This window comes from Astyanax mexicanus, chromosome 17 (genome assembly GCF_023375975.1).
Source record: "Astyanax mexicanus isolate ESR-SI-001 chromosome 17, AstMex3_surface, whole genome shotgun sequence".
Taxonomy (NCBI): Eukaryota; Metazoa; Chordata; class Actinopteri; order Characiformes; family Acestrorhamphidae; genus Astyanax; species Astyanax mexicanus.
In genome coordinates this window covers 20,101,807-20,123,841 of record NC_064424.1, presented here as the reverse complement: position 1 = coordinate 20,123,841, position 22,035 = coordinate 20,101,807, and the positions used below count along the sequence as shown (strand labels likewise).

At 37.6% G+C, this 22,035-nt stretch overlaps 1 protein-coding gene across 1 annotated transcript in view; it reads right to left on the bottom strand.

Annotated features, from left to right (window-relative positions):
- Positions 1-4,644: 4,644 nt before the first annotated feature.
- Positions 4,645-22,035, bottom strand: part of si:ch73-362m14.4 (wiskott-Aldrich syndrome protein family member 3) — a 31,771-nt gene continuing 14,380 nt past the window's right edge. Inside the window, exons 2-9 of the mRNA XM_049466580.1 lie at positions 21,481-21,638; positions 19,188-19,322; positions 16,170-16,323; positions 15,140-15,257; positions 12,581-12,756; positions 9,463-9,717; positions 8,714-9,096; positions 4,645-7,899 (exon numbers count right to left, since the gene is read on the bottom strand). Of these exons, the coding sequence (XP_049322537.1) occupies positions 7,742-7,899; positions 8,714-9,096; positions 9,463-9,717; positions 12,581-12,756; positions 15,140-15,257; positions 16,170-16,323; positions 19,188-19,322; positions 21,481-21,613 (1,512 nt within the window). The 5' untranslated portion in view covers positions 21,614-21,638 and the 3' untranslated portion in view covers positions 4,645-7,741. The remainder of the gene's footprint in view (positions 7,900-8,713; positions 9,097-9,462; positions 9,718-12,580; positions 12,757-15,139; positions 15,258-16,169; positions 16,324-19,187; positions 19,323-21,480; positions 21,639-22,035) is intronic.

The following is a 22,035-nucleotide window of genomic DNA, read 5'->3' as shown; positions in this document are numbered from 1 at the left end:
CGGATTCGACACACACACACCTCTCTCTCTCTCTCTCTGTAGTCTGGGTCTGTTTCTTATTTAGTATGCAAATGTTAAAAATACATTAGGGTCATTTTGAAGGCGGTGGCCAACTCTCCATGAACGACAAGCCTCCTTAAAATGCTGCCAAGTTATGAAAGGCTTTAGGAAGCAAGCTGTGAAGCCTGGCAGCGCAGCTTTCACCAAACCTTATTTCTTCTTATGAATTCAGATACACTGTTTATGAATCTTTTGGCTCAATCTATCAACAGTGTCCATCTTTTTTCATCAGTAAATTGATATCCTTTTAAAAAACTATAGGGATTTATATCACAGTTGCAGTCCAAGGCCAGATGGCACGATGCTGACACCTTCTTAGTCAAACGCCTGTACTTAAAGCTGAGTTCAGCATTAGCCTGAACAGCAGTGTGGCAACATTCATGCTTAAAAAAAAAAAAAAAAACATGACCTTTTTGCCAACATGGACATTTCTAACAGAGCTTTAAATAAATACACCAGAACCAGGCCCAGGTCCAACCCAGGAGAAATATCTCTATGACTAAAATCTCCAATCGTAGAGAATCTTAAAAAGGAGGTATTATTTGGGTGTTAGTGTGTGTTGCTTTGGCATGAGTGAATGAGACACCAACCAGATAAATCCAGCCAAAAGCATTCTGTGAGCTCTGATGAAGGATGACGAACGCACACTATTATGCTGCAACAGATGAGCTTCTGTCTCTGACTTTATTGCTCTGGAAAAAAATAAGAGGCCACTTAAAAATGATGAGTTTCTTTTATTTTACCAACTTAAAAAGCTATCAAACCAAGCTGAACTGCTTGATTTTTTGCACCAGGAGTGACATAAAGTTATCCAAAAGCAGTGTGTAAGACTGGTGGAGGAGAAGATGCCAAGATGCATGAAAACTGTGATTAAAAAACAGGGTTATTCCACCAAATATTGATTACTGAACTCTTAGAACTTTATGAATATTAATTTGTTTTCTTTGCATTATTTGAGGTCTGAAAGCTCTGCATCTTTTTTGTTATTTGAGCCATTTTTCAGTTTTCTGCAAATAAAAGCTCTAAATGACATTATTCTTCTTTAGAATTTGAGAAAAATGTTGTCCGTAGTTTATAGAATAAAACAACAATGTTTATTTTACTTAAACATATACCTATAAATAGCAAAGAAACTGAAGTGGTCGCTTATTTTTTTCCAGAGCTGGATCGACTAGGAAGAAGTGTCTAATAGAGAGGAACATGAGTGGACACAGTGTTTAAAAACTCCAGCAGCACTGCTGTGTCGGATTCACTCATACAATTACCACAACAGACACTAACACACCACGACCATTTCAGTGTCACTGTGGTGCTGACAATAATTATTACTGCATGGGCTCTTCCACACCCCGCAATCATAAAAGAGGTACACAACACAAGAGTTTAAGTTTTAAACAAAGGATATTTTTAATATTTTCGTTTTAAAAATATAAATCAATTTAAAATGTCTATGGTATGAATGCAGTGTTAGTAGTAAACGAGTGGATGTATTTTGTGTAGTTTGTGTCAGTAAATGATAAATGTAGAGGCAAAAGAAAAGAAGAGAGTGAAGAGGGGATAGAGAGAAATCAAAAAGCCTGGGAGAGAGATTAAAAGAAACGTGCCAACAAAGAAAGAAGGTGCCTCCTTAAGAGAGACAAAACCCCACCTTATATCTCATACGCCTTCACAGGTGCAGTCAAGGATCTAATAAGACCAATCAGGCCCTAGCCCTGCCCATGCACTGGCAGACTAGTACCTGAAGGGGGCCCATGGGGTCGTCATAATAATCCACCACCCATATAATAAATTGTAAAACCCTTTTTTTTTTTACAATACAGAAACTAAAATGTGCTTTATATGTTTTGATTTATTAAGGCACTTAAAATAAAAATAAACATCAGTAGTAAAAAAATAGACTTAAATGACTTGATTTGTATGAATTTGGCCCTAAATTGAATCTATTTGAGAACCTTCTCATCTATAGCACACCACACTGAATGCAGTAGATTATACAAGGAATGATAAAGGTCAATTGAAGAATGTTGTATTAGTATTATTACTATTATTATAAGGAGTGTGCCTATTACCAGAAAAGCTTTAGTTGATTTAGAGTCCATATTAAACCCACTGCAGCAGCTACAAAATGACAGTTCTTTCTACTGCTCCTTTTGCTCCCTACAGAGTCGTTTTATTTTTAGACATTTTGAGAAAGCTTTCTTCTGGCCTGGTAAATTTAGCCCAGTAAAAAACCCAGTCTGTGTGTTTGTAAGATTTCCTCACACTTTTTTTTGCATATTTTTGCAGAGAAGTGCATTGGGGATGGTTTGGTTGATAATGACACTAGTACATGGATATTACTGAAAGCCACAGACTGCTTTTGAACAGAATCCTCTGATTAGAACAGATTTGACAGACATGCTTGTTCTGTTCAGTATAAACTCATGAATATGTCAAATAGAAACTATAAATCATATTGTGATGTTTTGTTTTTTAATTGTTTTAAATTATTTTTTGTTGCTTAAAGCCCATCGACTAGATATATCATTTTTTCTAAACGTTTATCGTATTTTTTGGACTATAAGGCTCACTTAAAATTCTTTCATTTTCTCAAAAATCATCAGTGCGCCTTATAATCCGGTATGCCTTATGTATGAATTTTACCAGTCAGGTTGTAAGAAGCAGTAAAGCCACTTTGCTGAAGAACAGCGTTATACAGGAGTTTCTTATACAGGAGTTTTAGTTTAGTTCTCCAGCAGTGTTAGCATTAGCCGCTAAGCACTAGCCATTCGGACGTACAGAGGTGAGTATTTTCAGCCTGTAGTCTGCTTCTAACCCAGGCTAGCACTGTTGGAGCAGCATTAGCATGACCCGCTAACCGTGCTAGACATCTAAGCTTACTATAAATAAACAGAAGCAGTTTAATCATCCAAATAAACAGTTTTTAGGAAAGAAATCTGAGAAATCTGTTTAAACCAACATCCATTGCTCGTTTGCTTTGTTTGTCTTATCTGAAAATGTTTTTTTAAGAATTACAATTTTGTTTACTTAACTTTACAGGTCTGAATTCGAAGGAAAACATGGCGACACCCCTGTGCCTAACAAGTGCCGCTTAAAATGTGCCTTATAATTTGGTGTGCCTTGTGCCTTACAGTGCATTTAAACAATCACAATATATAACTTTGATTACAGTATTGGACTATATTGTGATATATAAAATCATTAACCCTGTATTGTGATGCATGTCGTATCATCACTTGCAAATACACAGCCCAAATACAAAAATGAACTATGAAGTAGAGCATTTGTTAATGTTTTTAATCCTGTTTTAAACACATTTTTTAATTGTCTATTTAAACAAGCTAATTTTCTAGGTCTACTTTTTTATTAGTAGAAATGAAACCAGTCTAATTTTTACCCTTTTTCCACCAAAATGTTATTTTGTCTGCCCAGTACGATTTACAAAAAGAAGCACGCTAATTGGATGTATCTGCAGGCGAGAACACACATCAACTTTGAAAGAAGTATAAAACTGGTCTTTTTTAATTTGTATATTTTTAGACAATATTTTAAAATGAATATATTTTAAAATGAGCCTTTCTTTGTCTGCCCTCATTGCTCCCTAGCAGCTCAACATGTTTCATAAAGGACTGGACAATAATTTTGTATCTATGTACGCTGCCTGGAAAATAAAAAAGTCTCCACCTGGATTTAAGTAGGTAAATGATGTGGGGTTGATGCTGCAGTTGGTCAAGTCTAGGTTCAGAAACAGTTTGTGCTGAAAGAATGAGGTCAGTTGACTACCTGAATATACTGAATATAGACAAGTGGTATTTTCCTTCTCTGATGGCATGGGCATATTCCAAAATGCCAGGATTCATGGGGCTGGAATTGTGAAAGAGTGATTCAGGGAGCATGAGATCATCATTTTCACACATGGATTGTTCACCACAGAGTCCGGACCTTAACCTCATTGATTAAGTACAGATATTTTTGTGAGTGTTCTTTTTCTGTGACTTTAATATTGTTCATATTGATATTAGAATTATATTGTTTCAACCAAAATTTGGAAATATATTGTTACTAGTGGTGGAACAATATATTGCATGGTTTTGGCATCAAATATCAATATTTGTCCCAACATTTAATTGAAATATAGTTGCTCTAAACTCCTTAAAAGCAATTTGACTTAATAAAGTTACGTATTCATTGCCAAATTCTATGAAACTGAAACCAATACATATATTATTTAAAAAAATATGCTATAAAGTATCGTCTTGTGATACATATCATGATAGTATTGTATAGTGAGATGCTTTACGATTCCACTAATTGTGATATAAATTTTGGCCAGCCCTAATTTCACACATAGAGAGCCAACATGGTTTCAGCTAATCTGATAACAGAGTTACAGGGAAATGATTAATTTGATGACATTAATCAAATCATGGTTTGAATCTGACAGATGATATTTTTTATTGTGTCAAATTCTTCATGAACTATGGACCAATAAAAATGCTCCAGAATTCCATTTAAAATTAGGTTGACATTTTAGACACACAAGGTGTTTGCAATATATAGAAGAAACAGCATCATAAACAAGGACAAAGTTTTTCTTACATTTTATTAACTACTCACACATGCATAACTGTTTATATTTGTTCTGTGATTGACAGTATGGTTTACCCTTTATACCCAAATTCATCTTACAAGCATTGTTACAAAATCTATACAACAATAATTTTGTAAAACACATCAATACTGTATAGTTATAAATTACATACTGTAATGACAGATAACGACAGAGCACGTGTTTACTGTTGACGGCTGCGGCGGCTCTTCTCCGCCCGAGTGTTATACCGGAGTAATGTTCAGGTCTAAAAGCATAAAGAGGCTTGTGTGAAATAGACAGCACAACATATAAAAAATGTATGTTAATAGTGCACAGTCTTCCAGCTCATCACACATGCTTTCTCTCTCTCTCTCTCTTTCTCTGACATAGAGTTTAAACACACCCAAACACACTCACACACATACACATACAGCTCTGGAAAAAAATAAGAGACCACTTCAGTTTCTGAATCAGTTTCTCTAATTTTGTTATTTATAGGTATATGTTCGAGTAAAATGAACATTGTTTTATTCTATAAACTACAGACAACATTTCTCCCAAATTCCAAATAAGAATATAGTAATTTATTTGCAGAGCTTTCAGACCTCAAATAAAGAAAAAAAAAAAACAAGTTCAAATTCATAAAGTTTTAAGAGTTCTGAAATCAATATTTGGTGGAATAACCCTGGTTTTAAATCACAGTTCATGCATCTTGTCATGTTCTCCTCCACCAGTCTTACACACTGCTTTTGGATAATTTTAAGCCACTCCTGGTGCAAAAATTCAAGCAGTTCAGCTTGGTTTGATGGATGATAATCAAATTTATAAGTGGTCTCTTAATTTTTTTCAGAGCTGTATATACAACCTAATTTCTTTATAAACGCTCCTTCAGATAACATCATCTCTGATCATTAATCGTTAGTACTACAGAACAGAAAAAATAAGCGACAATGTTGAGTCTTTCAAATTCCACACGGTCCATAAGCGAGAATGAAAGAAATAAAACAGTAAAACTATGATGTCACTCACGGTAAGGTCGGTAAGGGTATCAATATTCATCACAACACTTTTTTCACAATTGAACAAAATGACAAATTAATTAATTCAATTATAAATAGAGCGCTGAGACTTGTGTGTGAAATGTGGTCATACAGCTGCTGCTGCTACCAACCTGCAGAACAGATGTGAGGTCCTGTAGTACAAAGCCAGGTGGTGAAGTTCTGATTGTCCATACTGTACTGAGAGCTCAGAGCGCGATGCGAGAAGCAGACAACACGTATCTCGCATGATTGGGTACTGGAAGCCGTACTGTGGCATGCTGCTTTACATAAAGGTACGTAATACAAGTGCATATACCACTGCTGGATGGATGTACTGCCTTCTCTTTTTTGGTGCGAACTGCAAAGGTTTGGATATGTTAGATATTTCATAACTTTCTGGACGAATACAAAATGAGAAACTGATCGAAAGCACAGAACAAACATCTTTACAGGAAAATCTTCTTGGCAAGTTTTAACAGCTCTAAAACAGACGAGATATTGTTTCACATTGTATATTCTGTAAGAATTCTGTGCTTGCTGCCCATATAAACCTTAAATACCACCTTTTTACCCATGTAAACCTCCTAAATCCTCTGCCTCAGCCTACCTTCTAATACTGAATGTCTTCTTTCTTTCTGTTTAGCTGAAAAGCTGTTAGCAGCACATTCAATTTACTTGATTCAAACATGTACATCAGCAACACGTACAATTAAACTATATCTGAATAGTTCAAAATCATTTTATCCTTCAGTTTATTCTATATTGTAGCAGTAGTATTTATATAGTTCATTTAATATAATATAATATCAGTGATCTAATAAAAGATTTTAACAATAGTCAAGTCATTTATTATGGGTGGTCTAAAATACTACACTTAACAGGTCCTCCTCTGGGCATTTAACTATGCCCGTATGATTTAAGATAATGATAGAACGATAAAAAGAACGATAAAACTGTTCAATCTAATAAATAATTCACTTTTTTCTCTTATTGTTAAGTCATTATTTATTTATTTATGTATTTAATAAAGACCTCCTGCAGACATGTGCTGCCCTGTGCAGAGCATGTGGTGCCTCTGCTGGGAGGTTTTAAAATATTAATACTCTGCAATCATATTTCACTCAGTAAATATTGTAATGCTTTTGAGTGTTCTGATATTTAATATACATATATTTTAATGTTAATAAATGTAATTTATTTTACTTATGTTAATATATATATTTGGATTGGGCATCATCCCTGGTCAAATTACACTTTTTGTTCATTTCTTAAAGAAAAATAAATGAACAAATCCTCTACAGGAAGTCATTTTTTTATTTTCAGGGCCAACAGGCACAATGTTTTTGATCATAACCCATTTTCTTCACATTTCTGAGCACAATTCCTGTTGATTTTTTTTAAGTTAAAGTACTTTATAATGTGTTTTGTACGTTAAAACGTATAATGTGCTATTCGTTTTTCAAGGGCCACATATAGCACAGCACCATTTTTAAATGTCCGATGCAGATATAGATATCAATCTCATATCTTCTTCTTAAACTAGCTAATGATATGCTAATAACCTACAGGGTAGAGTAATCATCATGGCTATGCTTTTTTTCCTCTTTCAATATTCATCCAGTGATTTTGGCCAGTATTGGATACTGAATATTACATACTGGATCACCCCTAATTTATACATATATTGAATATATTATTTTGAATACATTTAATGTGCGAATCAAGTAAATTCAACGTAATTACTTAGTGTCCCTACTTATCGTCTCTCTCTCTTTCCTTCTCTTCCCTTTGTTCTCTCTTTTATAACACTTTCTTTAGACTTAATTAATTTTTTTATTGCACACACTCCCAGTCTTTCCTCCTATTTTTCTTCCAGTCCCTTTTCCAAAAGTTCTTTCTTTTTCTTTTCGTTTTTTAATAAGCACTTATTCTCACTGTCTCACTGTCGTCTGTCTGTATGAAGAAAGTGAAGTGTGTGCGTCCTGGTAATGGGAAATTAGCAGCAGTGTGTACAGTAATGCGAGCGGTGGCCGACTCCTCCGATGCCCACCTAGTCGGACCACTCGTTCTCCTCGGGTTCTGATTCCTCATCGGACTCGCTGTACTCGACAGCGATGCGGCGGGACAGGATTGTCGCCACGTCGTTGCCCACCGGCTCCTTCTTAGCCTCCTGCTCTCTCTGCTCCTGTACCTTCCGCAGCTGGATGCCTGGAGAGATGAACAATATGAATATAAATAAAATTGCTGATAAAGGCCTGTCAAACATTTTGTTACTGACTGTACAAAATATGGGCAACACAGGGACTCCAATACTGCCCATTATCTTTTTTATTGTGAAGAAAGTCCACTAACTTTACGGGTTATACCAACCCATGACTTTGTATATATACAGCTCTGGAAAAAGAATTAAGAGAACACTTCCGTTTCTGAATCAGTTTCTCTGATTTTGTTGGAGTAAAATTAACATTGTTGTTTTATTCTATAAACTACGGACAACATTTCTCCCAAATTGCAAATAAAAATATTGTCATTTAGACCATTTATTTGCAGAAGATGAGAAATTGCTGAAGTAGCAAAAAAGATGCAGAAAACAAGTTCATATTCATAAAGAGTTAAGAGTTCAGAAATCAATATTTGTTTTTTTATGCATCTTGGCATGTTCTCCTCCACCAGTCTTACACACTGCTTTTGGATTACTTTATGCCACTACTGGTACAAACATTCAAGCAGGTCAGCTTGGTTTGATGGTTTGTGATCAATCCTCTTCTCATCTTCCTCTTGATTATATTCCAGAGATTTTCAATTTGGTAAAATCAAAGAGCTGTATATATGTCTAAATATTCCTAGTAATCAAATATGTATTGCTCTTTAAAAAAGAACAACTGCACTATTATACTATCATTATGTCATTGATATAAAATTGTCTCAAAATGTCAATAATGTCGTTTTTCGCAACAGTTTCTATTGTTGTGAGAGTGGCTGTGTTTCACAGGCACAGTGAGCATATGCAGTAGACACTGACCTCTGCGGATGGCAGCCAGCAGGTCGCTGCGGGCGTCGCTCATGGGGATCACAGGCACCTGGCCCTTCCTGGGCAGCGTAGCCTCTCCGGACGGGTGGGTGGCGGCCCTGGCTGGAGACGGGGCGTGGGTGGGGGGTCCTGGTGGAGGAGGAGGAGGAGCGACAGGTGGGCCACCGCTCACAGGGTGGGACGGAGAGGGGACGTAGGCTGAGGGTGGGGCAGGGGGAGGAGATGGGCTGTAGGGGCGGGATAAAGCAGACACTGTGCCAGGGGCCAGTCCTGGAGGTCCGGCGGTGCTGTCGAAGGCGGTCTGAGCAGAGGGGATCAGTGGGGGAGGAGGAGGAGGCGCAGGAGGAACAAAGTGCTCGGGCATCTGATGACCACTGTAGCATAAAAGAGGCAGAGGAACAGTTACAGTACAACACAGGCAACAGAAGCACCTAGAGGTGTGAAAGTCTGAAACAATAATAATCATTTGGTTTTGATTGTATAAGAAATGATTTAGCAGAGCATCTCAAATTTCACTACAATTTGAGATCAATTTCAGATTTTCAAATGATCAAGAGCTATTTGTCATGGAACATATGAATGTTACGGCAATATAAGGCTTTTAATAGTTTATTTGGACGGTTCTTTTTCTGGGAAATAATACGTTTTACTTTAGCTATTTTTTAGTTATTTCCTATATTACCTATAGTTGTTTTGCTTTGAGTTTTCAGCAGTTTTATTACTTTTATGGATTTCTGTACCTGTAATCTTTGGCAGCTGCAGGTCGAGGGCCGTTGAGGGAGGAGTCTGGGGGCGGAGCTCCGTGGTGCTGCTGTACGCGGCCCAGAGAGTGTTGACGGGCGGTTGCCGATGCAGCTGAAGCAGGAGGCCGGTACGCGCGGTCCAGAGACTGAGTCTGAGTGGGGCCAGAATCTTTCCCATCAGCCCCTGCTCCTCCTGCCTCCTGAGGGTGATTAGGACTGGCCGGGTAGGAATGTTCATCTGACATACAAGACCTGAAAGAATCACAGCAGCCATAAAATGATTATTTTTTTGTGGAACTGTATATCAAGAGTGTATCCACTATCCTGCAATTAATAACTGAATGAATTGAACACAGTATATTTCAGTTAAACTGTTTTAATGTGTGTAAATGCTGTGTTTTATTGTGAAAATAATGTCTGAACTATTCCATATTGCTCCTTAGCAGCTTAACACAGATTTACAAAGTTTACAAATAGAACATTAACATCAACAGGAAATCCATAAATCACTGTAAACCATGATTATACTATTTTTTTTTACTATTTCATTGTTTACACAGACTACACATGCAGAAATGCAATAAAGTATATTTACAGTATCATAAATAATGAATGTAAAACAGAGACAGAGAGCATAGGTTCTAAACCACCACCATTGTTCCTCATTTTGGCATAATTCCACTTGTATATTAAAAAGTAATATATGTTTATATACAGTCCCTGACAAAAGTTCTGTCGCTTACCCATGTTGTGGAAACAAAAGCTTATAACCTGACTTTAAGTTCATCTATTGGTTTTAGGAATGACTTATATGAAAGCTGAAACCCTCCCAAATAAGGTTTAATTTATGAAAATAATTTTGCTTCACTGCAGAAATATTGATCATTTAATAAAGACAGAAAGGTCAGAATTTTGCAGGACAAAAGTTCTGTCACTTGTCATATAATGCACCCAATCCTAGTTTACAGCATCACCTGTGCTCACTAATTGATTGGTTAATTAGTGGGTGTGTATAAAAAAGAACCCCAGCACCCCAGATCTTCACTTGAACTGCAACTTGACCTCTGACAACATGCCAAAAATCCACCCTGCGACCAAAGCCTTGATTATCAAGAGGCTGAAGACCAGATCCACTGCAGAGGTGGCTGGCACCTTTAATGCGTCTCAGCGTCAAGTACAAAGAATTAAAAAAAGATTTGAAGAGACAGGAGATGTTTTTGACAAGCCCAGGTCCGGAAGACCCCGCAAGACAACTGCTCAGGAGGAACGTTTGTTGGTTAGAAAATCCAAAGCCAGCCCCTCTTCCACTGCAGCAGAGCTCCACCAGGCCTGGTCATCTCAAGTCCCTGTGTCAACTAGAACAGTCTGTAGGATTCTGTCTCGAAATGGCCTCCATGGTCGAATCAGTGCCCAGAAGCCAGCACTAAACAAAAAGCAATTAAAAAACGTATGGCATTTGCCAAGGCCCACAGCCTGTTAAAGGGATGGACACTGGAAAAGTGGCAGAAGGTGGATTTCTCAGATGAATCCTCAGTGGAATTACACCACAGCCGCCGCAAATACTGCAGGAGACCTACTGGAGCCTGTATGGATCCAAGATTCACCCAGAAAACAGTTAAGTTTGGTGGTGGAAAGATCATGGTCTGGGGTTACATTCAGTATGGGGGTGTGCGAAACATTTGCAAGGTGGAAGGCAATATCAATAGCCTAAAATATCAAGAAGTATTAGCTACCTCTTACATTCCCAGTCATAAAAGGGGTCACATTTTGCAGCAGGATGGTGCTCCATCTCACACATCCATCTCTACATCAAAGTTCCTCAAGACGAAGAAGATCAAGGTGCTCCAGGACTGGCCAGCCCAGTCACCAGACATGAACATCATTGAGCATGTTTGGGGTAAGATGAAAGAGGAAGCTTGGAAGACAAAACCAAAGAATCTTGATGAACTCTGGGAGGCATGTAAGACTGCATTCTTTGCTATTCCTGATGACTTCATCAATAAATTGTATGAATCATTGTCGAACCGCATGGATGCAGTCCTTCAAGCTCATGGAAGTCACACAAAATATTAAATATGACTCTAATAGCACCATGACTTAATTTACCAATGTAATGAAACATATTTTTGTATTTGAAGTAAATTATTTGTTTAAATTTTCACATTACTTTCTGTGGGCGACAAAACTTTTGTCTTGCCAAAATCTGACCTTTCTGTGTTCATTAAATGATCAATATTTCTGCAGTGAAGCAAAATTATTTTCGTAAATTAAACCTTATTTGGGAGGGTTTCAGCTTTCATATAATTCATTTCTAAAACCAATGGAAGAATTTAAAGTCAGGTCATAAGCTTTTGTTTCCACAACATGGGTAAGCGACAGAACTTTTGTCAGGGACTGTATACATAGACTTTCATTCAAAGTTAACCCTCCTGTTTTGTTTTAACTATAAGAAACAACAGCAACCATTTGCAGGTCAAATTAACCTGCATTTAACCATGTTCAACAATACAAAAGTAGTATTGATAGTATTTCTAAAGCCCAGTTAATTCAATATAATCAATATTTTGTGTAATCACATGTTTAACCCCTAAAAATGGTAAATCAAGTAAATCATAGATCAAACATTTTCTAAATTTGCCATTTGATCACAAAGGGGGTCACACTAATTAGAACAGTAATTGTGTGTAATATAATCACACTAAATCAAAACTGGTTAAGCTCATCATATTAAAACATTATTGTTCCAAAAAAAATATTTTGGTCCATTTGTTCCACATCATAACATGAGAGCTTCTATTTTGGAAAGAAAAGGTTTTTATGCAACAGTAGAATATATTATCTAGAATGTGGATGTTTGGATAAATCAAGGCATTTTCACAAACTGTAGTTCAAAATATAATGTAAGATATATATATATATCTTGTCTGAGAAATACAGCCCTCATTCACTATTACACAACACAAGACACAGCCTTTCCAGCAGAGGGCAGCATAGCCAACCTGTGAGGTGAAGAAAAGTGAGATAATTATGACTGTGTGTGCATATAAAAGTGATGTCTAAGATCAGCCCCAGCTCAGACGCAGCTTACATGCAGAATACAGAGCACTGTGCTCACCTGTCAGGAGATAAAGAGCCTTCTGACGATATGCCATGATAAGGGGACGGCGTGAGGCGAGTGTCTGGTCTGAACTCTTTGTCGTAGGCCATCATGTTCCACTCCTGCCGACGGTTCCGCGCCTTTCTCACCTTCTTCACCTCCCGACTGGGGTCTTCCAGGTGTTTCTGCTCTTGCTGATAAAGACAGACAAAGAAATAATGATTCATTTTAGGGCTTCAATTATTAAGTTACTGCAGTTTTTATTACTGAAATAAAAAAAAGGAAAACTAGAAATAAAAAGTAAACTAGAAATTTCAGAAAATCAACTAGACATTCCTTACTGTGATTGCAGTTAGCAATACACTACTTTGCAACCAGCTAGCAACACCATAGCAACCACCACAGATACCATAACAATCTAGTGTCCATAGTTGCCTGATGTCCATTGCTGCGCAATGTGCAAACACATAATAAAAAATATTTTATTTTGCCACCACCAGTACTATGTGTGTATGGAGCAGCTATTGAATAAAGCAGCTATTGGTCCAGAGCAACCTAGCGTTCATAGACACACCATGTATTATAATATATTATAATAACACATTATAATTTGATTTATGTAAAAACTTTACTTAGAAACCACCCACCAACACCCTAGCAACCACCATGGACAATATAGAAACACCTTAGCAACTACCTAGCAACACCTTAGCAACCACCAAGCAACCACTTAGAAACAACGTTGCAACCACCACGGATACCATAGTAACACCTTAGCAACCACCTAGCAGCACCTAAGCAACCACCTAGCAACACCTTAGCAACCACCTTCCAACCACTTAGAATGTATGAAGCTATGAACAAAACGCATACTCCTGTCATTTACAGTGATAACTGTGATTTCTAAGGTATAAATGTGTACCATGCTAGGATACCTTTTTCGTAGTTAATGATAGTTTATCCTATTATTTTAAATTAGTTTTCAATTACAATAAATTGCTAAATGTAATCAAATTCAAGTCACTGGGTATTACACACACAGGCAGCTACGTTTCAGTCTTCAAGAAAGGTGTTTTAAATAAAAAAAGGTCCTGTTAAACATTTTAATGCACTGTTAATCTGCTTAAACAGGTCTACTAGAGATGCGTAATTTCTAGTGCTGTTTTTATAACAGGTGTCTGAGTTAGAATTTCAGTTTACACAGTACAGGAGGAGAGTGGGAGGGGTTTAGAGTTCAGGTTACAGATTTATCACTGCTCCATGATGGTGCTTTGTTAATCAGTGTGTGAAGATCAGCTGCTGTGATAGAAACGGGTCTGTGTGTGTATGGCGGTGGTGTGTGTGTGTGTGTGTGTGTGTGTGAGAGAGGAGCAGAGTGGGCAGGCTGCTGGCGTGCCATCTGTGCCTGTCAGAAATTCAGCACTTCAGCCTGAACCGAGGGAGGCGTGCCATTTTAAACCTGCACTACACAGAGAAACAGAGCAGCATTACCAAAACACTGCAGAGCTGACCACTCAACTTACAGAATACACACCAACTCAGCCTCTTTCTCTCGCTTTCTCTTACTGTCTGTCATCTCTCATTCTCTCTCCCTCCCTTTCTCATTCTCTTTTCCTCCCAACTCTTTTCTTCTCCCACTCTGCTGTCAACAGGGCTGGATTAGAGGAGCAGGCCAGTAATCCTGACAGGGCTAATGACGAGCAAGACAGAGAAAACGAGAGACAGACATAGAGAAATAGAGGGTGAGAGAGAGAGAGTGTGTGAAAAAGAGTAAGTAGCAAAATGAGAATAAGAGAGAAGACAAGAAGAAAGAGAAACCAAGACAGAAAGAGTGAGAAAGAACAAAAACAGAGAGAGAGTGAGAGAGAGAAAGAAATTGAGAAAGGAAATCCAAGAGAGAGATAAGTGAAATCCAAGTGAAAATTAGATAAAAAGAGAGAGAAAAATCAAATAGTGAGAAAATAAACTGAGAGAAACTAAGAAAGTATATAAAGACAGAGCAAAAAATAAATAAACTGATAAAGAGTGAGAGAAAGAGAAACTAAAAAAGATAAAATAAAAGAGAGAGATAGAAAGATGGAGAAAAAAGAGAGTGATAACAAGTGAGAAAAGTAAGAGAGAACAAGAGAGAAAAAACAAAAAAGAGTGAGAAACTTAGAGACTGAGATAAACCAATGGAGAGAAAGAAAGAAAGAGTAAGAGAAATACAGCGAGAAGCCGAGAGAGAGACAGGGAGAGAAACAGAGAGAGCGCGAGAAAGTCAGATAGAGAAAGTTAGAGAAATAAAAAAGAGAAACCAAGTCAGTAGAGCAAGAAAATTAGATAATTAGAGTGAGAAAGAGAAAGTTCGAATATAAGAAAGAGAGATAGAAAAACCAAATAGTAAGAAAGAGAAAGTAAGAGAATTAGAGAGAAATTGAGAGAAACTACAAAGTATAAAGAAACAGAGCAAAAGAAAGAGAAACTGATAAAGAGAGAAAGAGAGAGAGAGAGAGAGGGAGGGAGAAAGAGAAAGGGGAGGGATACAGAAATAAACTGGGATGCATTACATCATCACACACACACACACACACACACCTTCTGCCTCCTCTTCTCCTTCCTCTTGTTCTCAGTCGCCTGCAGCATCTTCTCTTTCCACAGGTTGAAGAAGTAAGAGGGATCTGTGTAGAACTTAAGGCCATCCTTCTTGTCGTCCCTGTAGCAGATCAGAAAAATAAATAAAACACACACACACACACACACTGCATCTGACTGACCTTCTGAGCATTTAACTAACTGCCCTCACACACTCAGCCATTCTGTTTCAGCCTATTACACTGATAATGAGGGGCTTTTTTTAAGTCTGATCTTATATATTCAGCAAATGTTCACATTTACAATAAAACATTATCTACAGTGTTTGGTACCGGATACAGTAAATTCTTGCTATTTTGATAAAAGCAAAACATAACGACTGTAGTACTGTAATTTTACGGATTTTAGGACTCAGAAGAACAAAGAAGGACAAATGTGGTCCTAATTGGTCTGTTAGGTGTATTTTCGCCTGGCAATATATCATGCATCAGTGTGCCATAAAATTCAGACCATGTGCATCAGGGGTCAGCAATGAAGTCTGGCTGCGGGCTACGGGGAATTATTATTTTTTTTGAAAAATATAGTGTAATGGGATGCAGTGCTACAGACTAGTAGCTCTCCAGCCCAGATGCATGTTAAACCCAATTGCAGAACAGTCGAATTCAATGCAGGTAAACCAAAAAGAAAGGAAAAAATAAATGTGATCGAACCTGTTTCGTCAGGGTTGCAGTCCAATACAATACTGATGCCCCAGCTAGTAAAACAAGCTGTTGTAAACAAAAGCTCGCCAAAAAAGCATTTTGTTATTTTTTTTTCATTTTTTTCATTATTGTTCATTATAGTTCAAACAACCTCACACGGCAGATGTTTCATGCTTGCGGGCCGCCCAATGCCGACCCCTGATGTACATTATCATGTTTTAAAATATATTCAATATATTTCATGTTTAGTTAATTGTATATGAGCAGTGAAACAAGAGATCTGTTTAATTTCTTTCTCACACAGTCTAACACGGCCACTGCCATCTGCTGACCTGTATGGAGTGAGGATGTTGAGTGGAGGGGGTTTATCACAGCGCTGGTACATCTCCATGACTGAGTTCAGGATGGAGTTTCTGGAGACCACCTGTTGGTCCTGAATGGTGGAGCTCTTGAAAGCTTTCCTCATGTTGATGTCCTGCAGGGACACTGCAACACACAAACAACAAAAAACATTTCAAACAACATAAAACAGATACTGGATTCTTGTTCAGGACTGTCTGGCATTGTGACTCTGACTCTCTTTTAGGGTACCAGGTAAATAGCTGTGCTTAGGCAGAGAAATCGCCTGTGCTGAACTACAGCTTTCATAGTACACTTGTTACTTGTTCTGTGCTAGTAGCAAACTAAATCATACTCATTATTGTGTTGTGTTTACTGAGGTTTCATGAGGTTTCTGACTGCATTCTCTGCTGTACTACTTCATGTCCCTTTTCAAAAGTCAATGGTAGACATGTATTTGGTTATCTACATAATGAATTTAATGTGTTAACATGGCGAAAACACCAATTATAACAAATTAAATTTTGACTGGACAGCCTAACCAAGCCAAAGTCCTCAAAACTAGTTTTATATACTTGGTTAACCTTCTGGTATTTACACCCTTGCACCAACCTTTTTCTGTTTACCAAGCTCAGATCATTTACAAATAGCAGGTTATGAAATGATGCGAGTTCTATTAGCACTTAACATAATGTCTTATTACAGATAAAGTCCCACCCCTCAACAAAAAGAGGCAATCAGCTTGCTGGTTACACTGCCAGCAGCAAAAGGTTATCCTGTGGAGCTACACAGGAAAGCCCCCACTTGTAGCTATTTATAAATGCCATCTCTGCTGCTTCCATGCTATATTGCACTGAATTAGATGCAAATATATGCTATTGTCCAGAACACTGGACATTTGTCTTGTATTTACTTTCTTTACATTTGTATTGCAGATTGGCAGAGTTTGACCTTGCTTAACTGGAAAAATTCAAAATTCTCCATCCTTTTCTCTTTATATTAGAGACATTCTGGCCTGACTGAAGTTGGACAGAATGAACCATATGAGTCAGGGCAAATTTGGTGTACATCCCATGACATGGTAACCCATTTTGTTCTATCTTCAGAATCTGAAAACACTCAATAAAATAAAAAAACATCACAAGAAACCCTCAGTAATACTAAAAAATAAAAAAACAAGGAAATTGCAGAATATGGGTCACTTAAGGTATGTTATGAATCAAAGTCACACAATAGAAATACACTACAATTGCATGTAATGGTAATTAAAGAATTGTGAAGCACTGTTAAATAACCCAGCTAACGCAAGCGTACTAAGAGCCCTGAGGAAAACAAAAAGCATTAATTACAGCATCTGGCCTGTCAGCAGCTGCACTCCAGCTATTACAGTGGTCTGTGCATTATGCATGCTTTAGTTACGCAAGTGCCCGCTTCTGTGTGCTACCGATGGCCACGCTTTTAACAGGGCCCTGTGTGTGTTCTGAGGCCAGGATGTGTCACAGGGGATCAGGTCATTCAGATGGGGGGGGGGTGTCTGTGTGTACGTGTGTGTGTGTGTATGTGTGTGTGTGTATGTGAGCAGTGCTCATGATCCAGACTGCTGCAACTCTCTCACAGAAAGCAAGATAGCTTCCCTGAGGGCTGATGTTTCATTTCTCTCTCTCTCTCTTTCTGCTTCTATGTCTTTCTCTCTGTATCTCACGCCCACATACTGTAGATCAGGGGTCACCAACATGGTGCCCGCGGGCACCAGGTAGCCCGCAAGGACCTTATGAGTAGCCCGCAGGCCTGGTCTAAAAATAGCATTTTTGTTGCTATTCTTTTTTTTTTTTAATCACAGTTGCATTGATGTAATTTTAGATTATATTACATTAATATTAGCTTAGAGATAGCCTATAGTTTATATATTATTATACAATATAATGTAATATAATATGTAATATTATATTAAAATATAATATAAAATGTAAACACTTGCAGAGATTTATAATAATAGTGTTGCCTATTGATATCTGTGTCTTCACATAGATGAATGTCATTAATTATTAATAATAACATATAATTAAAGGTAAATTGAGAAAATTTGTAATTTCACGAGTGTGTATCAAACTGGTAGCCCTTCGCATTAATTGGTACCCAAGAAGTAGCTCTCAGGTTCAAAAAGGTTGGTGACCCCTGCTTTAGATGAATTAACTATATAAATATATATACATATAAACAGCTCTGGAAAAACTTAAGAGACCACTCTAATTTCTAAATCAGTTTCTCTGGTTTTGCTATTTAAAGGTATATGTTTGAATAAAACAAACATTGTTGTTTTATTTTATAAACTACAGACATTTCTCCAAATTCCAAATAAAAATATCATCAGTTAGAGCATTAATTTGCAGAAAATGAGAAATGGCTGAAATGACAAAAAAGATGCAGAGCTTTCAGACCTCAAATAATGCAAATAAAGTTTATATTCATAGAGTTTTAAAAGTTCAGAAATCAATATTTGGTGGAACTACCCTGGTTTTTAATTACACTGCTTTTAAATAACTGTATGCCACTCCTGGTGCAAAAGTTCAAGCAGTTCAAGTTGATTTAATGGCTAGTGATCATCTCTTCCAATTTGGTCAAATCAAAGAAACTTTTAAGTGGTCTCTTATTTTTTTCCAGATCTGTATATATCGTCGCTGTTCAAAGAAAAACAAGTATCTCCATTTTTGTCGATGTTTAGTTTACTACATGATTTGAACAAATAAACTGTCCCTCACACTGCACCAAAATTTTCTGATGAATGGACCAATAGAAATACTTCAAAATGACCTGAAATTAATTATTCTTACACTGACTTCCATTGAAAGTTTAGAAGGTTTTTTCTTCTCTCTTCTGTAAAGTTGTAGTTTTCAAGATAATTGTTTTTCATTGGACAGCGACGATATATATAAAATTAGTAGGACTTTACATATCCATAACATCATAAGGAGTTGAGCACAGTATTTTTTTTACTATGCAGATCTCCTCACCCTCTTCAACAGTAGAGTCCAGTTGTGTAACCTTAACTGCCAGCAGGTCCACCTTCTCCTGCAAGCTGTTCATACGCATGTAGAAGCTGTTAGCCTCATTAAAGAGCTCACCAAAGATGTCTTCAGCATGTCTACCTGCATGAAAAACACACAGACACACACCAAAGATAACGCTTACTAGGAACAGTAAACAGTTTTACTGATATGGGCAATTCTTAGATAAATGTAAATAAATTAGCAACATTCCGAAGTAGGGTGTAATGCATGTCTAATGCGTGAAATACGTCTCAGCATGGAGTTGTAGATGTCCCTAAAGGTGTCCTGTGATAATCCATCTCATGCAACTTACATATTCATGCAGTTCCTGCAGATTTTAGCCATTCTGCCCTTCAGAGATGAGTATTACCAGCCTGTAGTCTGCTGCTAATCCTTGCTAGCACTGCTGGAGCAGCATTAGCATTACCTCCTTACTGTGCTAGCCATTTGAATGTTCAGAGGAGAGTATTATCGGCCTTTAGTCTGCGTGTTTAACGTGTTAAAACAAGCCATGTGGGATGAAACGCTAGCTAATATTACCCTGGCTTACCGGAACACTCACGGTTCCTCAGTGTGGCGCTGTCGGGTGGCACTTTGGTTAGCCGCTAATGCTAATGCTCCAGCCTTAGTGGAAATCTGAAAATCTAAGCTTACTGTAAATAAATTGAAGCACTTTACTCACCCAAATAACAGTTTTCAGGAGAGAAATCTGTGTAGATGAATTAGAAGGGAAACATGGCGACGTGCTGCTTAAAATGCACCTTATAATCTGGTGCACCTTGTGTATTTATTGTGAAGTGTTTTTATAAAATAATAGCCTCAATATTGTATTTCATCTCTTATAGACATCCTTTTCGATTTTTCTCCATGGTCTCCAAGGCCTTGTTCACGCTGCATGGCAAATCAGATTTCTTTCTTAAATCAAACATTTTTTTATATAATTAACTCTTAATGTTCAAATTAACCAATTAAAATTCCACCAAATCCAATTTGTACGGTCAAACTGTGGGCACATCTGCTTGCAGATCCACACTAGTTGCCTTAGTTACGATGCACATATATGTACGCTGAATAGGCACAAGCAGGCTGTCAGAGTGGGTCATTTACATATGTTTATGCTACATATTCAGGTCACATTTACAAGCTTCGATGCTGCTTTGCATGATCGCTGTATGTGTCTTTACAGTGCTGTACATGACGTTACAGAACAAGACATTAGTGTAGGATGACCTACTCAGCAGATGATGTTGGATAGGCTAAAATGCTTTTACAGTAATATTCAGAGACAGGTTTGAAAAAATGACTATAAAAAACATGGATGCCAATGTTCCATTTCGTTCTTTTCTATAGAAATTGAGTCTCTACGTCTAAGTGTTCTTACTCATTTGGTAGACCCACTCTCTGCTTCTAGACCAAGCATGATACAGCAGATTTTTCTACTGGACCCCCAGATTGTTCAGTAAGTGTACTTTTTAACATTAAAACATAAACAGAAAGAGAATGTCAACATCCTAAAGGCAGTCTAGTCCAGCCAGCTGTCAATCACTTTATTACTAAGTATAGCCCTATCATTTTAAGATACAGCAAAATAACAATTAAAAAACTTATGGGGGAAAAATGTGCCAATATTATCACAGAGAACTAACTGATGGAATTGGATGGCATTTACAATGAAACTATTGCAATTTATACATACATATTTATATACACACTGAAATGATGACAAAATTATTTGAAATCTGAACTAACAATGCCACATTACCATTTTTTGCACTATAAGACACACTTAAAATCCTTTAATTTTCCCAAAAATCACTAAGTGCGGCTTATAATCCGAAGCACTTTATGTATGATTTTTACCAGTCAGGTTGTAAGTATAACGCTAAAGTACAGCGTTATAAAGGAGTTTCAATTTAGCTCTCCAGCAACAAGGCTGGAGCAGTATTAGCATTAGCAGCTAACCACGCTAAGCTCTAGCTCTTTCGCTGTTTAGAGATAAGTATATCGGACTGTAGTCTGTATGTTTACCGTGTTAAATCAAGAAACTATGTGGGACAAATCGCTAGCTAATATCACCCTGGCTTACCTGAACACTTAGTGTTCCTCAGTGTAGCGCTTACAACCCCCACCCACCCACCCACCCACCCAGCATCTTGACCTGCTATATTAGAAAGAAAACAGGGCGACACCCCTGTTCCTTACTAGTGTCGCATAATGCACCTTTTAAGGTAAGGAAAACAGGACAAATTGGGCTTACTGAGTCCTCCCAGCTGTTTGATGATGGCTGCCAGGGTGCTGTTGGTCACACACTCCAGCTCACTGGTCACGCCATCGGGCAGTGCCCCCCGGCACAGGTGCCTGGGCTCGATGCTGCGCTTCACCAGTGGCATGATTGCCCTGGACTATACACACACACTGTTGGGACAATTGAGGCACACATGTTACACAATGTTTAATTTTAATACAAACATTTACTACATAAATACAAATCTATCAGTATTCTTTAAAGATTACAGTGTATTATAGCAACAATTTCAAAATCTTTTGCAGGCAGTTAAAGCACTAGATTTTCTCCACACCAACATGGCTTATAAGAACCTTCTCCATCGATCTGATTCTTGTTGCCATAGCAGCGAGCAGCATTGCCTCTCACTGTGTAGGCTGTCATAGTAACTGCTTTTATACCCACGTTTGGTCAAAGTGAGTTTGGTAGGTCTTTGGCTGAAATGATAAGCTGTTGAAACTGTGTAGACCAGCAGGGAAGATCATGAGGCTGTCAGAGTAGTGAGTGGTTTGAAGGCTCAGGAAATGA